An 18,906-nucleotide genomic window follows, 5' to 3' on the forward strand; every position below is an offset into this window, starting at 1 on the left:
AAAAGTGACTCAAATATTAATGTCTACATTTATAAAGTAATGCGTTACTCTACTCGTTACTTCAGAAAAGTAATATAATTACGTAATGCATGATACTTGTAATGTGTTTCCCCCAACACTGCAAATGACTGCAATGTCTTCTTGACACAATAATCTTTAGAGTATATACAATCCCTACCATCTGGGAGTTTTTCTCAGTAAAAAATATCCACTTGTGGAGAATAAAGAACACCATTCCATTGTATCACTTTTACCATAATGACAGTAGGAATTATTATATATACGAAATTATTAAATACAATTATTTGATTTTGTTTTGCGGTGCGGGATTAAACACTTTCTGCCTATTATAATTTCTCTCAGGTAGGCAATAGAAAGTAAAATCTACACTGATTGATTTTCATACACTGTCAGAAAAAAAAGGTACAAAGTTGTTCCTTTTTCTGTCGCTGGGGTGGTACCCTCAAAGGTACCTTTTTGTACCTTTATGGGTATACAACACATTAAAATGTTGTACATTATGGGTTACAATATTATACCCTTAGGACCAATTGTGTACCTTAAGGAACAATTTTGTACCAGTTAAATTTTAGGTGTACAAAACAGTTAACTGTACCTTTAAAGGTACACAATAGATCCTTAGGGTACAATAATGTACCCCAAAAGGTACAACATTGTATTATGTTTATATACCTGTAAAGGTACAAAACAGTACCTTGGGGTACCACCCCAGCGACAAAAAGGTACAGTTTTGAACCTATTTTCTGACACTGTATACTTACACAAAATTTCATAGAAGCCGTCCTCAAGTTAAGGTTAGAATATTAGCACACAGAGTTCTTCTTGTCTTTTAGTAATAAAACGTTTTATTATTACAATTGGTGGTATTACAATTATACATTTTTTCTAAATATAAAATAAATGCACAAAGTTAGCAGCTAATAGGCTAAATCAAAAGCACACTAAGTGTTCAGCAAACCCAGGAGAAGCAGTTTCTGTCAAACTCATTGAGCTTCATCCTCATATAGTCATCAAATCTCAAAATACCCTTACACACTAGTGACCTCTTTCTCTTCATTTTTTTTTCACGATGCATGAGCTCTCCACCATCCTCTTGGTCTGTAAGACATGCTCCCTTATCTAATGGTAATGTGTTATTTGTTCTTATAGATTAAATGCATTATTCTTTCTAATACATATTTCTTTCTTTCTTTCTACTCTACTCTACTAAGCTACTACTACAATACTGTATATGTGTCCTACATTTCTTTAAATTCAGTGGTTATAATACTGGTGAATAAACATAGTAATACAACTTGCTGGTGATTTGCATAATAAGTTGTCTTGTATTACATAACAATTGTCAATGGTCGATGACATCTATACTTCATGTCTGAGTTTTTGTAGCTCCAACTGCAGCTTAGTTTTTTCCAATTCTAGTTTTTGTATTTCTAATCTTAGCTTAGTCTCTTCCAGTGTTAATACGTCATATTTTTTCTGAAGTACATGGTACATTATATTGATTGCAGTGGCTGGCTGTGTCTCTGTGTCTGATCCACTTGCCACCGGTGTCATTTGGGTCTGGGTCAAATTTTCTAAAAAAAAAAAAAAAACAAGAGAAACATTAGAAGGTGACAGGAACGATTTCCCCAAATATGTGTTTTGTCAGGTTTTGATAAATTCTGGGTACAAAAATAATTCAGTATACAAACACATACACACTGGCGCCAGTTGCCAAAAACTGCTTTTGTGAGGAAATAGCTAACAATCAATACATCGACATCCGTTTAAAGGGACACTTCATCGATTTGCATAAAGCTTTGTATCGTTAGAACCCCAGTCATGTCTTTGAATGGTCGTTCATCATTCCCTCAGTTTCCCATGAGACGGGAAAAATACAGATTTCAATGTTGCACTTCCTTCTTTCAATGATGTAAAAATTGTCATTTTGCGTCATTGAAAGAAGGAACTGCTTTATCTTTCTCGAGGGTGTAAGACTACAGACACTCATTCCTCATTTTTTCAAGGTGGGAGCTATGGGTGGGACCCACTCACGCTACAGACCTATTACAGATTAGCCGCCAAATTTATGATAAGCTAAGCTAAGCTAACAGACGTTGTGGAGCGAGCCAGACTTCATGCAATAATAGCAAAAGGTAATCAATATGGAAGCGGGTGATTTCGCAAGCGTGATGCTCTAATCCGCACCTTTTTGAGCCACAATACAGCAAAGAGCTGAGGCAGATGGAGAAACAGAAGCCCGAGGAGTAGGCTGGAGCCTGGGCTTCAGCTGAGTAGAGAAGCTAAACTGGCTAGAGCTTGGACGGACTAGTAGTGCCTGTACTCTCGCTGTGTGCTTTCTGTATAACATTTCCGCATCAGATCAGGATATGGATGTTTGTTTGGTGAATGTTCCCGGGCCAGAAGAGGTACTTTGTGCTTGTTTGGGCGTGTTTATTTCACAGACGTGTTTTGGCTTACGAGCACAAGTGCTGAGCCAGCGTGTCTGTGGAGTATATTGTGCGGTGGACGTATTTGTGTGCAGGATGCGGCATTTTCTTCTTTGGGAATATGTTTGGCCAAGCGGCGTCCTGGATACATATTTTAAAATCCTAAACTGAAAGCGACAGCCAAAGCCTGCAGGGATAAACGGACGTCTGACTATAAAGTGAGTGTTTCTACTTTCTTTGTTATACTAACATGGCATGTACACAATAGCATATCTGAGCAGTGTTCTGATAATAATGGGGGTGGCTTGCAGAGCTGTGCATTGTGGTGCTTTGTGGGAGTTGTAGTTTTTCATACAAATGTGCCCTAAGGTTACGTTCTGTGTATTCTCGGTCAAATAGGCACAAAATTCTTAATTAATGTTACATTTCAACTACAAATATGACCCACTTTTAATAAAGATGAATGTTTCTACCGGTGAAATGGCCCTTTAACTAATCCTCAACATGTTTAAGACTAAACAATACTATTGTTAAAAACTGTATATGATTTATTTATACTAAACTTATACCACGGGCCTGTTGAATGCTTTAGTCTGATTGGCTGAGAAATGTTTCATGTTTATTTTTCTGTAAACTGCACCCCTAACTTGTCAAATGTCTTAAAAATAGGCACCATAGCAATGTTTGTGGTACCGTGGTATAAGAGGAATAATTGACTCCGGTCCTTGCAAACCAAAGTCTGTAAATCACGCTGCTTACTTTCTGTTAAATAATTTATATTCTCTAATGATTAAATCAATGATTTCTATCACCCTACCCCATTTGCTGATTATTGGTTCTTGTAGTGTTTTGTGTGTCACTAAACAATCATAATCTTCTTCGTTTTCATTCTCCATGAGTTCCAGACTCTTCCGCAGCTGGTATGTTACATCATGATTTGGTCTGACTCCTGTGGTTTCAATCTTATCTTCAGCCAGGGGTTCACGATTTTTCCTAATGATCAATGATATATCTTTGCCGGAGAAGCCAGTGGCCATACAGGTGAGTCTCAAAGTGTTTTTGTCACTGTGAGACCTTGAAAACACACGAACCTCTGGTGGAGCTAAGAACACAGGAATTCATTTATGAATCAGTTCCAGCACTACAGTACAAAAGCTGTAGATGATAAAATGTTAATTTAAGTATATTTACTTACAGCTTTTTCTGAGCTCCTTATCTCCATATTCTAAGAATTTGCTGAGCCAGTCCACACACTCTTTTTCCAGGTAACCTTTGACGTACTGGCTTAATATGGGCACATTATCCCATTTCCTCTTGGTTGGGGCAGCTGCATTAACTGGGGCAACCCACTGTGAAGTCTTATCATCAAAGGAAAGGAAGTTCTCACCGTCATAGGCGTACTCATTGATGCCTTTAGAAAATGTCGTTTCATTCCCTTCTTTCTCAATTTCACAACCATGTCTCCACTGAAGAACATGAACATCTGAAATGAATACAAAGTGTTTGCAAGGTAACAATAACATATGATCATCGGCATAGTGTTGGGGAAACGGCAACTGGCATGTGGGCACGCGAAGATCTTGAAATTATACTTATTGTTTTACAATAATACTGCTCTTTCGTGCTACATCTGTGTTCTGCGCTCGTTTGCCACCCTTGAGAACACCTTGAGACACCTCTCATGCGCACAGCATGCATGCAATGTGCTTGATTTGATTGGTTATCGAGGAACAATGCAAAGAGCTGATTGGCTATGACTCAATGCAACGGAGAGAAGCCATTTGAGAGTGTTGATTTCAGGATTTGTGACTCTGCCGTATGTAATGTGCAAACAATAATAAAAAACTTTAATAAAAAATAAAAAACTATTAAAGGTATATGCATATCATAAAAAATAAACTTCCTCACCTGACCCACTGTGTCCCATTCGCTCCATCAGAATGTTGATATTCACATTAAACCACTGCTCTTTGCTCTTACGTGATTGGGTGCCTTTATCCCAGTAATCTGTTTTCAAATTCTCTTTCATCCACTCCTGTTTAGGAATCTTTTTCTGTTCCTTGCTATCGTAGTAATCAATCTGTCTGTCATCCAGTAAACCCATGCCAATAAAATCATAGATGCCTGGAAGATTTAGAGGTTTGGATAAACCTGTGTATATGTAGTACAGGGAATGTGTTTCTGTAATGTGAAGAAAGGGAAAAAAATGAAGAAAGAAAGAAAGAACCATTTTAATTTACACAAACAGATAGTATTTAATAAGTATTATATATTAAATTATCCTTTGATTTCCCTTTATCAGTATGGCTTATACTTTTTGTTAGATTATTGATTCTTACATAAAGTTTGATCAGTTAAAGCACAATTAACTTTTCACAGTAATATATAGCCTACTGTAATATTACAGTGTAGTCCTGTCCAAAATCAGCATTAGTGGCACGCATTTACCTTTAAAAGGCAAACACATTAGCAGATTACATGTATGCCAGAAAATTAATGCATTTTAATTACAACTCAATGCCCTCGTTTAAATACTAGATGTTTTCAAGAAAGCGCAATGTTTTACTTTCACTTTCATTATCGGACAAAAGCAGCGCATTTAAATGCAGTTTACCTGCTTGAACTGACGGTGAAGTCCCAAAATGAAGAAAAATACAAAGCAGAATAAAACACTTTGTTATGACATCCATGATTAAAAAAAAAAGATTTAAGCTGTTTAAACCAACGTGTATGTCCCTTCAATTATTATATAACAAAATGTCCAATAACAGGAAACTGATGGGAGGACAAATGCGCACGCTATTTTAACCAATAACAAAATAACCCACATCTGGACAGATGAAAGACTCTTTAGTATCCAGGCAAGCAATCTAGAATATAAAGCGTAATGCTGACCAGAGAATAACCGGATTTTAATGAATGCCATAGTGGAAAAAAAAGGCTTAAAGCACTAAAGCAGTGTCTATACTGTATATGGATAGGAAATAAAGTAGTGCAGTTGTTTAAATAGTTTCATACACCCCACTCTTTCCACAAAAATAAGCTTTCCCATGTTTACCCACATGTTATGGTCAACATTTCAATCTTCTATACATGTGAGAAGATATGAGATATGAAAGTTACTAAGCTGTGAGATCCTTGCAGCTGCTTTGAGGCACCTTGATAATTTCCCAGTTTTATCAGTTGTTGGAGGTAATATAAAGCAGCCGAGAGATCATACGTTGACATCAGGCATTTGTGTACAACATGCTCTGGATCATTAGCTGTCTGGCTTTGGTGGCCTCCACTTTGGGTGAGAATATTTTAGTATAGTACACTGAAAAAAATGATTCATTCAATTTATTAAATTTTTTTAAGGTAAGTGGTTGCAATCAATTATTTAAGCTACAATTAAACAAAAGTTTTTTGTTTTGTTTTGTTTTTCTAAATTACCTTAAAAAAATGAGTAAATTAAATGAATATTTTTTTTCAGTGTATTGTCTTTGTAGCCAATACTGAACAATTAGATACTAATTATTTTACAAACTTGTTTTGTTTAAAGAATATGTTTTCACACATCTCTAAATGACAAACATTGCCTTTCTATCCATTAGTGTGTTTATGTTTTTATTTATTTATCATAGGCTGTGGAGTGCCTGCAATTAAGCCGAAAGTTAGTGGCTACAACAAAATTGTAAATGGAGAAAACGCGATCCCTGGCTCTTGGCCCTGGCAAGTTTCACTACAGGTAGAGTTACATTTTTGTAACTGAATAACGGTGATTTAATGGTTTTTGCTTGTACAGTATAAGCTTGAAAAGATTATGAAGATTTATCCATTATAGTATGCCTTTATTCTAAATGTAATGTTATTTATATTTTTATGAACCAGCAATCTAATGGCTTTCATTTCTGTGGAGGATCCTTGATTAACTCGTATTGGGTTTTAACTGCAGCTCACTGCCGTGTACAGTAAGAACCTTTAAATCGTTCATACTTTGTGTCTTTCTCTCTTTAAAAAGCCCATATTATGTAAAATCCACCTTTATAAGGTGTTTAAAATAGGGCTGTCAAAAGATCATTAGTGAATAAACGCCTACAAAATAAGAGTTTGTGTTGGAATAATATATATGTGTGTTTATTTTGTGTAATAATTTTTAAAATGTATATGTAATATAAAATATATAAAAAATATATATATACATGTAAATGTTTCTTGAGTACATACAATGCACATGTTTGTATTTATATATGCAAAATAATTACACACAGTGCACACACATATATTTTGCAAAAACAAACTTTTATTTAGTTTGCGATTAACCACGATTAATCTTTTGACAGCCCTAGTTTAAATATAAATATGTGTTGGCAGTGTGTGAACACAACAACCCTAATGAAAAGATCCACCCACTACTCATTTGTTAATCCTCATTAAACCAGAGCAGTTTTCTCTTGTTATTTTCTTGTTAATGTGATGTCACACTAACAAAGCCCCACCCACTGCCACTGACTGACTGGTTCACTTTACCCAAAAGCTTTTCTAAATGTGTTTGTTAGCACGTTGTATCACTAATGAGGCAAAATATACTATTGTCCAAGAATATATTATAGACTAAATTTAATTTGTTTTTAATAGAAATCAGTATCACATTTGCATTTTAAGGTGCTCTAAGCGAATTGACGCGTTTTAGACCATAAAATTTTTTTGTTACATACAGCAAATATCTCCTCACTATCTGCTTGCTGCCTGTCCGCTGATCAAACTGTAAAAAAACGCAATCTCTGTAGACAGCCCAGGCTTCACAAACGGCAATAAAAACACAGTGGCCAAACCTAGCAGCACAAAACAAAACAAAATGTTCCAGCCAATAAACGACAAAAAGGATTTAGGGGTGGGGGTTGGGCGCGTTCATGACAGCACGGAAGGGAGGGGAGGGGAGGGGGAGGAGTTAGCTACGCTCCGTCTGTTTGAAAACAATTCAAACGTCAACAAAAACTAACGTCTCGCAGATTCGCTTAGAACGCCTTTAAAGGTACAAACAGCAATTTTTGTAGTGGTATTTTTGACAGGTTGTAACAAATGAGTTGTGGGGTATTTTTAGCTAAAACCTCACAAACACATTCTATGCACACCTGAGACTTTACAAAGATATTACATCTTTTGACCAAATATTGGCCCTTTAATGCATCTATTGTAAACTTTTATTTTCTTTCTAGGGCCGGATATCACTATGTTATTCTTGGAGAGCACGACCGTTCCTCCAACGCTGAACCTGTTCAGGTCATGAGAATTGCCAAGGTATCTGATTTAAAGTATTTGGCAAGGCATCTACTGCACGTCACAGTAGATTGTGTTGTTATTGTTGTATGGTATATTTTTTGCGAATTACTAAAAACAAAATAGTAAAAAAATGGACTACTATTATAATATTGATTTAATAAACTGAAGCCCGATTGGCTTTAGTCTTGAATTCTCATAACCTTAAAAAATAAACATTTAATTCACAGCCTTGTTTTGCTTTAAAAAAGTTTTTAGTGTAGATATGTACACGAAAAAAAAAATCCTGAAATGTTTATGGTCCTGAAAATGGTCTCACGAAACATTTTTTTTCTCCCATACTTGTAGGCCATCAGCCATCCTTACTACAACAGTCAGAACTTTAACAATGATGTCACACTGTTGAAACTGGCCACTCCAGCCCAACTGACTCAAACCATCTCACCTGTCTGTCTGATGAGCTCCAGCGACGTTATAAACGCTGGCACTATTTGCGTCACCACTGGCTGGGGCAAAACCGGACTTACATGTAATTTATCCTTCTTGTGTCAAAATCATTGCATTGCTTTGAGAAACAAGACAAAGTTGTCATGAAAGAGCTTAAAGCAATGAACCATGTTCATACATGAACTGTAGATGTATTTGAGACCTTGTCCTTGAGATTTGAAGTACCCATAAATATAAAAAAATAGGTAATGTGTGTTCATTGCTATAGATTTCAAGATACAATAGTTGATTTGTCAACATAATTTTGAATGAATGGTTTTATTGATATTTTGCATTAAAAATCCCAGATGTTGGCTTCCTAAAAATTGATTTTAATCATTGACATAGCTGGGTTTTTACAAACATATTTTTCTCTCGCTTTGTTTTACAGCAAGTCCTCGTTACCTGCAGCAAGTTGCACTGCCCCTATTAACCAAAGCTCAGTGCCAGCAATACTGGGGACAAGGAAGAATCACAGATGCCATGATTTGCGCTGGGGCATCTGGTGTCTCCTCCTGCCAGGTATGTGATTAAATAGAACCCCTGAATATATTTTCATTCATACCTGCACGTTTCACATAAATTTGTAAGTGCTGCCATAATGCTTGGGGCTTGTAACCCGATGGTCGTTGATTCAATTTCCAAGACTTGCAGGTAACGACTAAGCCACCCTTGACCAAGGCACCTTATCTTCAGTTGCTCCCTGGGTGCCGCAGGGATAGCTGCCCATTGCTCACTGGATGGGTTAAAAGCAGAGGTCACATTTCGAGTATGGGCTACCATACTCGACAAACATGCACTTTCATTTCATTCAGTTCTTATAGCTCAGTTGGTAGGACATTGCTTTGGCATCAGCAATCATACTGTACATGGTGCCAAAAATGGATTGATTGAATTAGTCACTTAATGTCAGCTTAATGTCTGGTTTTGTGTATCTTGTCTTAAATGTAGGGTGATTCTGGTGGTCCTCTGGTGTGTGAGAGTCGAGGTACTTGGTTCCAGGCTGGTATTGTGTCATGGGGCACCACAGACTGTAATGTTCGCACTCCAGCGGTCTACTCTCGTGTCACTTACCTGCGCCAGTGGATCGACCAGATCGTGGCATCCAACTAGAGCTCCAACTTGAGTGTTTTCTCTTCAGACAGAACAATAGGCATCTGTCATCTTTTAAATTTACTTCGTCTGTTTGGAGTCACTGGTCCCGCTATGTTTTCTCGGAAAAGAAAATGCTAATAAAAGTTTTTAAAACTACTGATGAAGATGATGTTTAATGACTCAACCTATTATTAAACCGCAAGCAAGTTAAACATACAGTACAATATCATTTAAAGGTGACATAGAATGATTGAACGGGGTATTTATCCTTGTTCTGTGATGTGACATGTAGACATTTTTTTTTTGGGGGGGGGGTCTGTAATGCCTTAGAAACTTCCTATATATCTCTCTCAGACAGCTCTATTAGGGTGTGGGATTTTAAACAAGTGGTTTTGCACCTATTTGGCTCCCCCTACTGGCTTAACTTGCAATCTCATTACTGATTGGCTGACTTTGCTGCCACTCAAAAAATGTAGCCAATTATTTTAAAGTGGGGGGGCAGTTAGATGCCCGTGATGTCATAAGCATCAGTTTTTTCAGATTGGGTCGTTTTCTGGCTGACATTTTTAAAAGAGGAATTTCTATGAGACTGAGATGTTTAGCATGTCTAGAACTTTTTGTATGTTCGTGAATGCGGGTAGACTACCATTATTCAACAAAGACAGGTAAAAATGGTTTTTCATTCTCTGTCTCCTTTAAAAGTTGTACACTCTGACTCATTTTTATTGCTAATTTTTTTTTCTTTAAGATAACAGTGTAATCAAAACTTAAAAATTATAGCAATTGCATAGTGACCGAAATGTTAAATAAATTAAAACTATATGTATTTTTTCAGATTGCAGATTCATATTTTTTCCCTACATTAGTCTCTGCATTATCTTAACAATGCATTCTCAAAAACAAAACAAAAAAAGGTATAAAAGTTGTCACTGTGACAATAACTTTTTAAAAAGTAAATCTTTTGTACATAAAAGGTGCATATTGGAACCTCAAAGGTACATATCTAGAAGAGCAAGTGTTGATCACTTCTCGAATTTGGTTTCTAAAGACGGCTGGACTTTAAAGCCACTTGTCCAAAAAGTGTTGGCCTTCTTTGTGAGAACATACACTTGTGCCTCAACATTCTTAACCATGAACACTGTAAAGAGGAAACACAGAAACCGCCTCACCAATGAACATCTTGCTTGCCTCACAAGGATTGCAACAACAAGCTACAAATAATGCATGCATGCTTCTGCTCATCTCAGGTAATCCTGAGAAAGAATGACCCCCCCTTTTTATTTAATGCATTGGATATTCTATGTTCAGGGATGACAGACTGATACTCAGACATATTATGACTGGATGTAACTTTTGATACTTTGCATTAAAAGTGTCTCTCCTATTGAATTTGTCCTATCAGTGTAGTTCTCATGGAAAAAATAATGAAGATCTCTGCTGTTTATGATTAACCTATTAAAGGGCTGTAGTATTAGTATAATTATCGTTCTCTGTTAAGTTCCTTTTTTTTTTAACCACAGAAACCACATACTGTACTAGTGTGAAATTCTCAGGCTGTTTCAATCATTATTGTGAAATAAATAAACAATTTCAGCCCACAATGTACTTTAATTCAAACATATTCACATTAACATACATAACAAACACGCTTAATACGCAACACACAGTGCACTGCAGTTATTTGCAAATAGTTTGTGTGTTTATTGCATTGCAAGTGCACACAAAATATTAAAAAAATTATGGTTTTGGAGATTAGCATATTAAAGCTTCTTACATCATCACCCCACCCCTAATTCCCTTGATAAAAGAGGAAATCAGCAATAATTGTTCATGCAAACATTTTCAGCCTTGACAACATCTACCTGATGACATAAGGACAGCAATAAAGAAATTTAAAAAGATAACGGTATTTACATCTATTTACATCTATCTAACAGTTTTATGTTTTTGTGCCTCTTTAAATAAAGACTTTCACAGTCAATGTGAAAAGTCTCATTATATGACCATGTTGGGGACAATTTACTTTCATTGTAATTGATTGAAATTATTTCTCACTTTTTTGTTTATGTATTTATTGCTCAGGATTATGCAACATGAAAACTTACATTAAAATATGAACTATTGCCACACTGTAAAAAATACTTTGCTGCCTTAAATTACTCGGATTTACAAGTCATTTCAACTTACTATTATTTATCTTGACTAGAGATGAGCTTTTATAACTACAGGTGAGTTGTTCTAACTTATAAAATTAAGTTGACTTTTCTCAACTATATTTTATAAGTTGTGACAATTCATCTCTGTTGATATGACTTGTAAATCTGAGTTGATTTAACAAAACATTTTTAAGGCAGCAAAGTATTTTTAACAGTGCAGTCTTTCAAATACATGAAATGTTTAACAGGGATTGTTAGCATGACTTTTTAAGTTGATCCAACTTTTCAATTTTACAGTGTACATGAGCTCTAAGAGAAATTAACACTTTAATCCAGAATGATTTACAGTGCATCCAAGCTACATCAGCATGTCCTGAAGATTAAACTATATTGCTAGCACCAAAACTGTAATTCACCATTATCTACACAATTATTACATTAAATATCAATCAGTCAAAAACTGAATGGAAAGTTTAAACTAATTGTGAATGAATAAAACAGGTTCACTTTTCACTGTGCATTAGTTTGTAATCATGAGTCATTTCTCTCTATTTTCTTTCTGCAGTGGGCACAACTATGGGACATCAAAATCTGACTGAACTCCAAACAACAATTAGTCCAAACAAAATGCAGGAGAAGAGCTTTTCAAGCATTGAAATCTTCAAGATATGCATTCATTTTGTCACCTTAGTCATAGGTATCATTGGAAATGGACTCGTCATCTTTGTGACCGGCTACAAAATGAAGACGACAGTCAACTCCATTTGGTTTCTCAACTTGGCGATTGCAGACTTCGTTTTGCTTTCATTCATGATTTTGGAAATTGTTGTTACCTTTGACAAGAGTATACTTAACATCAACCAATTTATTCTGGCATGTTTGACTTTTGATATTTCTCTAAATATGCATGCAAGTGTTTTCTTTCTGACAGTTATCAGTGTGGATCGATGTCTGTGCACATGGTTTGTTGTTTGGGTTCAGAACAAACGAACTTTAGTCAAAGCCAGAATCATCAGTGTATTTGTGTGGATTTTAGCCATCTGCTGCAGCATCCCTGTTGGCATTGCTCGTTATGTACTTAACAATGAAAATTACATCAATGTCTATATGCCCCAGTTCACATACAGGTTTATTGTTGGATTTCTAATTCCCTTTATAATCATTGCATCTTCATACATAGCAATTGGTGTGCGGGTAAAACGTCTCAAAACAGGAAATAACTTCCGGCCTTTTTGGGTCATCATATCTGTGATTCTGGCTTTCTTCATATGCTGGTTTCCTTTCCATGTTCAACGACTGTGTAACATACATGCAGTGAAGTATAACTGGAGTGACAGTGCTAGAAAGAAATGTACTCCATTTGCTTTTATAGCCTGTCTGGCTTATCTAAACAGTTGTCTGAACCCCATTCTCTATGTGTTTATGTGTGATGAGTATAAGAAGAAACTTAAAAAGTCTCTCTTGCTGGTTTTTGAGGGGGCTTTTACTGAAGAGCATCTGGGTTTGAGATCAACTCCACTTCCTCAAACCCCTCAATGCCAGCAGGTAGTAAATGTTCAGACAGAAGAAACAACCATCTGATCATTTACTGGCAGCAAGAGAACAAAACCATTTTTTTTAGTCTTTAGATGATTGGAGATATAAATTTGTAATTTGAAGATTACGATTTCTCAAGTGCTCCTCCATTCTTCTGTGTTTAGACAAACAGAAAGTCTCACTCCAAACTCTTGCCAACAGCTCAATGTATCGATGAAGAGGAAGTGAAGAATCAATCTACAAATCTCTTAAGTTAACTCTCTCACTGAATGTTTATTTTTTTGTTTTGTTATACACAACCATTATGTTATAACGTTACTAGAGTAAACCTTTCTTTTTTAAACATCTTTTTTAAGTCGTCATAGCTGATTTTTTTATTTATTTCAAGTTTTTGAACATTTTGTAACATTTCTCAATATAAAGATCATTTTATGCTAAAATTGTTTCTTTATCTTATTGTTTCCTACAAACTAAGGTACAGCCTTAAAGGGGACAGAGAATGAAAAACTATTTTACCTTGTCTTTGTTGAATAATGGTAGTCTACCCCACATTCACGAACATACAAAAAGTGCTAGACATGTAAACATCTCAGTCTCATAGAAATTCCTCTTTTAGAAATGTCAGCCAGAAAACGGCCCAATCTGAAAAACTGATGCTTATGACATCACAGGCATCTCCCTGCCCCTCCACTTTAAAATAATTGGCTACATTTTTTGAGTGGCAGCAAAGTCAGCCAATCAGTAATGAGATTGAAAGTTAAGCCAGTAGGGGGAGCCAAATAGGTGCAAAACCACTTGTTTAAAATCCCCCACCCTAATAGAGCTATCTGAGAGAGGTTTTTAGGAAGCTTCTAAGGCATTATAAACCCAAACAAAAAAAATTTTGTCTATATGTAACATCACAGAACAAGGATAAATACCCCGTTCAATCATTCTATGTCACCTTTAAACCTCTACATTTACTAGATTAAAATATCAGGATGAACATAACAGTTACAGATTATTTATAATAGTGAAGTCATTAAATGTTGCAAATGCTGTTACAACACTTAGGAGCGGTTTTCCAGATAGGCTTTACTGTATCTTAGTCACAGACTCAGCCTGCAATTAAACCAGATATTCAAGAGTTCACACTGATATGCGTATTTGGTGTGCTGTCCGAGGAGAGGGCTCTGAGCCCGAACCAGAACAAAGTGGTTTACATAGAAATGATAAAACAATCTAAGAGAACCCACTCGTCCCGTCGTCAATTATTGCTCTGGTAGATATTTTAAATGGTAATGTAACATTTCTCAACCAATCAGAATAAAGCATTTAAATCGGGGCGCATGATCTCTACACGGCAGTGTCAATGCAAATAGTTTTTGTGTGAAAAATAGACTTGTGATCCTGCAGTTTAATTGGTAGTTGCTTTAACAGTGCAAAAATTCATGGGTTTAATTCCCAGGGAACACAAACTAATAAAGCATTACCCTTCACGGCACTGTAAGTCACTTTGTTTAATAAATGTAATTGTCAGAAACCAGTCTTTAAGTTTTTGTTAACATTTAAAGTCACTGTCGGTTTTTATTGCTTTTTTAGACATTGCATCTTCAAACATAACTATTGGCTTTATTTAAAAGGTTCTTTATGGAACCATACAGCCTGACAAAGATAATTTTAGGAAACTTTTTTTTAAAAGTGTACGGTAGGTGCACACAAAAGTTTTACTCCATTAATTATGGTAAATAAATCAAACTTTTCTCCCTCTCATCACTAATAAAACATCATAAAAACTATAAACACTTATAAAGTAAATGTGTTTTGCTCAACATGCCTGTAGTTCTGTTTGCTGTGGAAGTTGATGGTTTTATAGATTAGCATCTTATAGCTTCTAACATCATCACCCCACCCCTAATCTGCTTTATAAAAGAGGAAACAGCTAATAATTTTTGAGCCTTGACAACATCTACCTGAAGATATAAGGACAGAAATAAGGAAATAAAAAGAATATAACGGTATTTACACCTATTTACATCTATTCAACAGTCTTATGTTTTTGTGCCTCTTTCAATAAAGAAAATTGATTTCTGTTTTTAAATACAGTCAATTAAAAAAGCATGTAGATTGATTGATTGACATTTTACTTTCATTGTAATTGATTAAACTTATTTCTCACTTTTTGTTATTGCTCAAGATTATGCAGCATGAACGCTTACAATAAAAGTATGAACTATGCACATCTTCCTAATACATAACATTTATTAGCTAACACCTGAGATGGTGTAACTCCTAACCCCCTTTAAATCTCAACACATATGTTTGAAGGCTTTGTTGATTCATAATCATCTCATATTGAAACTAAACTAAGTGAACTCTTGGAGACATTGAAACTTTAATCCAAAAGGACTTACAGTGCATCTACACTATACATTGTTTATCAGCATGTATTGAAAATTAAACTCATATTGCTAACATCTAAACATTTTTCCCTTATTATTTAGATAATAATTACATACAAAATCAGTCATTTATAAACTGAACAGATAATTCAAACTAATATACTTTAAACAATTTTAAGCTTTTTTGTTTTGTGAATGAATAAAACAGGTTCACTTCTTTTCTTTCTGCAGTGGGCACAACTATGGGACATCAAAATCTGACTGAACTCCAAACAATGAATTTAACCACACAGGAGAAAAGCTTTTTAAGCATTGAAATCTTCGAGATATGCATATATTTTGTCATCTTAGTTGTAGGTGTCATTGGAAATGGACTTGTCATCTTTGTGACCGGCTATAAAATGAAGACGACAGTCAACTCCATTTGGTTTCTCAACTTGGCAATTGCAGACTTCCTTTTTATTACACTCTTGGTTTACCCAATTGTTGTTGCCTTTGATAGAAGTATATTTTCGGACTTGAACAAACTCATTAATGCATGTTTGACTTTTCTTTGTGCACTAAATTTGTCTGCAAGTGTTTTCTCTCTGACAGTTATCAGTGTGGATCGATGTCTGTGCACATGGTTTATTGTTTGGGTTCAGAACAAACGAACTTTAGTCAAAGCCAGAATCATCAGTGTATTTGTTTGGATTGTATCTATCTGCTACAGCATCCCTTTTGGCTTTGTTAAGTATGTGTATGAAGCTGAAAATTACATCAATGTCTATCTGTTCACATTGATGTTTATTTTGGGATTTGTAATTCCCTTTACAATTATTGCATCTTCATACATAGCTATTGCTGTGCGAGTAAAACATCTCAAAACAGGAAAGCAGTTTCGGCCTTTCCGGATCATATCTGTGATTCTGGCTTTTTTCATATGCTGGTTTCCTTTCCATGTTCAAAAACTGTGTTTCATAAGTGCAGTGAAGTATAACTGGAGTGACAGTGCTAGAGAAAAAATTAATGCTGCATATCCTTTTGTAAAGTGTCTTGTTTCTGTGAACAGTTGTCTGAACCCCATTCTCTATGTGTTTATGTGTGATGAGTATAAGAAGAAACTTAAAAAGTCTCTCCTGCTGGTGTTTGAGGCGGCTTTTACTGAAGAACATCTGAATTTAAGATCAACTTCACTTCCTCACAACTCTCAATGCCAGCAGGTACTAAATGTACAGAATGACGAAACAAGCATCTGATCCTTTGCTGGCAACAGGAGAACAGCACCATTTTTAGCGTCAGTCTTTAGATGATTGGAGATATACATTTATAATTTGGAAAATTAAAATTTCTCAAGTACTCCTCCATTCTCCTGTGTTCAGACGAACAAAAAGTCTCAGTCCAAACTCTTGACAACAGCTCAATGTATCGATGAAGAGGAAGTGATAAGCCAGCAGAAATAGACAAATAATCACAATAAAGAGACTAAAGTGAAAAAAAACCTACAGGGCATAAACACACATGCTCCTCTCATCCATGAAGGCAGTAAATATGTTTGCAAGCATTTTATTTATGACCATCATTAGACAGTTATTAGTTAGTTGACAGTGTGATTGTGTGGGTTCAGAATTAACTAACTCGGTTTCAGTATGTTTACTGAACTGTTAATAAACTGAACTTAAATACCTCGTCAAAAATAACAAATGTTTTGGTTTCCTAGGGTAATCTACATGTTGTTAATTTTGCTTGTTATATAAATAAACTACTTTGAAAGGACTTAGTTGTTATTTATTCTAAACGGGGTTGACCGGAATTTACGTGATGATCACGAAAGCCGTCTGTTTATGTTGTTACTGCTGACCGCCAATAAGCTGCATCAAGGATAAAGACTTCAAGTCTCTGTTCACATACAGATATACTCAAACGCCTCAAAAGATGAAGCAATTCAGACCACTCTGGCTGTAGTTCTGGTGTTTCTCGTACTCCATGCTGGTTCCCATACCATATTCATTAAGTGCATTAAATGCAGTGGAGAACAAGCAGGGAAATATCTAAAACAACACATTTTGTTATCTGCCTGATTTATCTAAAGAGCTGTCTGAACTCAATTCTCTCGGTTTTTATTTGTGATGAGTACAAACAGAAGAAAAAGCTTTTACAAAAAAAAATCTTAGTTAAATAGTAAGAAAGAAGACAAAGAGCACCAGCTGACAAGACAAAAACATCTATTTAATACCACCACTATGGATTAAAATGAATTCGCTGTGAGAAACGGTTTGATCTGTTTTACAGGTTACAGTGAAATGCAGTCGTGAGTATAATATATTAATACTACAATGTAAAAAAATTATTTGCTGCCTTAATTTTTTTAGTTGAATTAACTCATGTCATGTCAACTTACTATTATGTATCTTGAAAAGAGATGACGCTATGGGTACTGACAGTGGTACAGACAGATATGATCATTTCAAGATTTCTATAAGATTGGAGTGCAAACTCTGAAATGTTGATGCTGCTTAATCTTGATCGAGGAAAGATGCAAAAGTCAAGATAATGTAGTGGTAAAACAGAGAAGTGGAGGAAGAAAATTAAACTTAAAAAGTAATAAACTGACACTTCAATCGAAATGTTTTATTAACGTATACTGAAAAAAATGATTCTTTCAATTGTTCAATTTTTGTAAGGTAAGTGGTTGAAATCAATTTATTTAAGCTACATTTAAACAAAAAAGAATAGTAAAGTAAAATAAAATAAAAAAAAATTTGTTTAAATGTAGCTTACCTGTAAATAAATTGATTGCAACCACTTACCTTTAAAAAATTGAGTAAATTGAATGAATCATTTTTTTTTCAGTGTAGTTCAGAAGGAAAAAATCAAATGAGCCATGCAACTCTTACGGAAATTAACCATGGTTTTATTACGGTAAAAGTGTAGTAACCATGTTTTTTTGGTGTATTGATTACTATCAGCAAAACTATGGTTTTACTACACTAACCATGGATTAACTATGGTTTTTGAAAACCATAATTGTCAAAACCATGGTTAATTTGTGGCTACCATGGTTTTACTACAGTAACCATTGTTTTTTGGTGTTAACTGTAGTAAAACCATGGTTAATTTTCGTAAGGGAAGTATCACCAGCTGTTAACAATAAGTAATCAACAAAACTACCTAAAGCAAGAAGGCAAGCCCATATATAATCACAGTCAAACTCACTTAAGGATCCTCTACAGTCTTCAGAATCTATCCATCACCCCATCTCCTCTCACTCACCAGGTTACTTCCTAAACCCAGTTACCAAGCTCAGAGCCCTCTTCCCAGAGAGCACGCCAAATACATTTACCAATTTAATCTATCTAACTTATTTGTAAGTGCGAACTTGTGAGTTGATAATGAAAGTAAATGCTGCACACACACTTACATTACAAGACTTTTCACACTAACTGTCTTTAAAACAAAAATTATTTTGCTACATAATTAGAGGCAAACTTTATATTATTGTATTGATGCAAATTCTTACCCATTTGTATCTTTATTTTCTGTCTTCAGGTAGATGTTGTCAGG

General features: G+C 35.2%; 4 protein-coding genes across 4 annotated transcripts; 3 read left to right on the forward strand and 1 right to left on the reverse strand.

Moving 5' to 3' along the window:
- Positions 1-823: 823 nt before the first annotated feature.
- LOC135770803 (major histocompatibility complex class I-related gene protein-like) lies at positions 824-5,235 on the reverse strand. The gene is made up of 5 exons (XM_065280614.2): positions 5,065-5,235; positions 4,359-4,631; positions 3,646-3,933; positions 3,268-3,552; positions 824-1,595 (listed from the first exon to the last, which is right to left on the reverse strand). Exons 1-5 carry the CDS (start codon positions 5,138-5,140, stop codon positions 1,381-1,383), a joined length of 1,137 nt encoding a protein of 378 aa, XP_065136686.1. The 5' UTR covers positions 5,141-5,235; the 3' UTR covers positions 824-1,380.
- Positions 5,236-5,597: 362 nt separating this feature from the next.
- Positions 5,598-9,446, forward strand: LOC135770800 (chymotrypsin-like protease CTRL-1). Its single transcript, XM_065280607.2, has 7 exons — positions 5,598-5,742; positions 6,074-6,177; positions 6,321-6,400; positions 7,649-7,730; positions 8,058-8,238; positions 8,587-8,717; positions 9,147-9,446. The coding sequence occupies exons 1-7, from the start codon at positions 5,697-5,699 to the stop codon at positions 9,306-9,308; spliced, it is 786 nt and encodes a 261-aa protein (XP_065136679.1). The 5' UTR covers positions 5,598-5,696; the 3' UTR covers positions 9,309-9,446.
- A 2,627-nt stretch (positions 9,447-12,073) lies between these two features.
- On the forward strand, positions 12,074-14,247 carry LOC135770193 (C3a anaphylatoxin chemotactic receptor-like). The gene is made up of 2 exons (XM_065279932.1): positions 12,074-12,947; positions 14,189-14,247. Exons 1-2 carry the CDS (start codon positions 12,074-12,076, stop codon positions 14,245-14,247), a joined length of 933 nt encoding a protein of 310 aa, XP_065136004.1.
- Positions 14,248-14,934: 687 nt separating this feature from the next.
- Positions 14,935-16,976, forward strand: LOC135770356 (C3a anaphylatoxin chemotactic receptor-like). Its single transcript, XM_065280060.1, has 2 exons — positions 14,935-14,979; positions 15,595-16,976. The coding sequence occupies exon 2, from the start codon at positions 15,606-15,608 to the stop codon at positions 16,599-16,601; it is 996 nt and encodes a 331-aa protein (XP_065136132.1). The 5' UTR covers positions 14,935-14,979; positions 15,595-15,605; the 3' UTR covers positions 16,602-16,976.
- Positions 16,977-18,906: the final 1,930 nt, after the last annotated feature.

This window comes from Paramisgurnus dabryanus, chromosome 8 (genome assembly GCF_030506205.2).
Source record: "Paramisgurnus dabryanus chromosome 8, PD_genome_1.1, whole genome shotgun sequence".
Classification (NCBI taxonomy): Eukaryota; Metazoa; Chordata; class Actinopteri; order Cypriniformes; family Cobitidae; genus Paramisgurnus; species Paramisgurnus dabryanus.

Bases quoted from the DNA above. Each gene is read 5' to 3' on its own strand.
- LOC135770803 (XM_065280614.2), bottom strand. From the start codon at position 5,140: ATGGATGTCATAACAAAGTGTTTTATTCTGCTTTGTATTTTTCTTCAT. The intron at 4,632-5,064 runs GTAAACTGCATT...TTCACATTACAG, and splicing joins TTCACCGTCAGTTCAAGCAG to AAACACATTCCCTGTACTAC. The intron at 3,553-3,645 runs GTAAGTAAATAT...CTGTGTTCTTAG, and splicing joins TAAGGAGCTCAGAAAAAGCT to CTCCACCAGAGGTTCGTGTG.
- LOC135770800 (XM_065280607.2), top strand. From the start codon at position 5,697: ATGCTCTGGATCATTAGCTGTCTGGCTTTGGTGGCCTCCACTTTGG. The intron at 6,178-6,320 runs GTAGAGTTACAT...TTTATGAACCAG, and splicing joins CCTGGCAAGTTTCACTACAG to CAATCTAATGGCTTTCATTT. The intron at 6,401-7,648 runs GTAAGAACCTTT...TTTTCTTTCTAG, and splicing joins GCAGCTCACTGCCGTGTACA to GGCCGGATATCACTATGTTA.
- LOC135770193 (XM_065279932.1), top strand. From the start codon at position 12,074: ATGCAGGAGAAGAGCTTTTCAAGCATTGAAATCTTCAAGATATGCATT. The intron at 12,948-14,188 runs GTTTGAGATCAA...TGGTTTACATAG, and splicing joins TTTTACTGAAGAGCATCTGG to AAATGATAAAACAATCTAAG.
- LOC135770356 (XM_065280060.1), top strand. From the start codon at position 15,606: ATGGGACATCAAAATCTGACTGAACTCCAAACAATGAATTTAACCACA.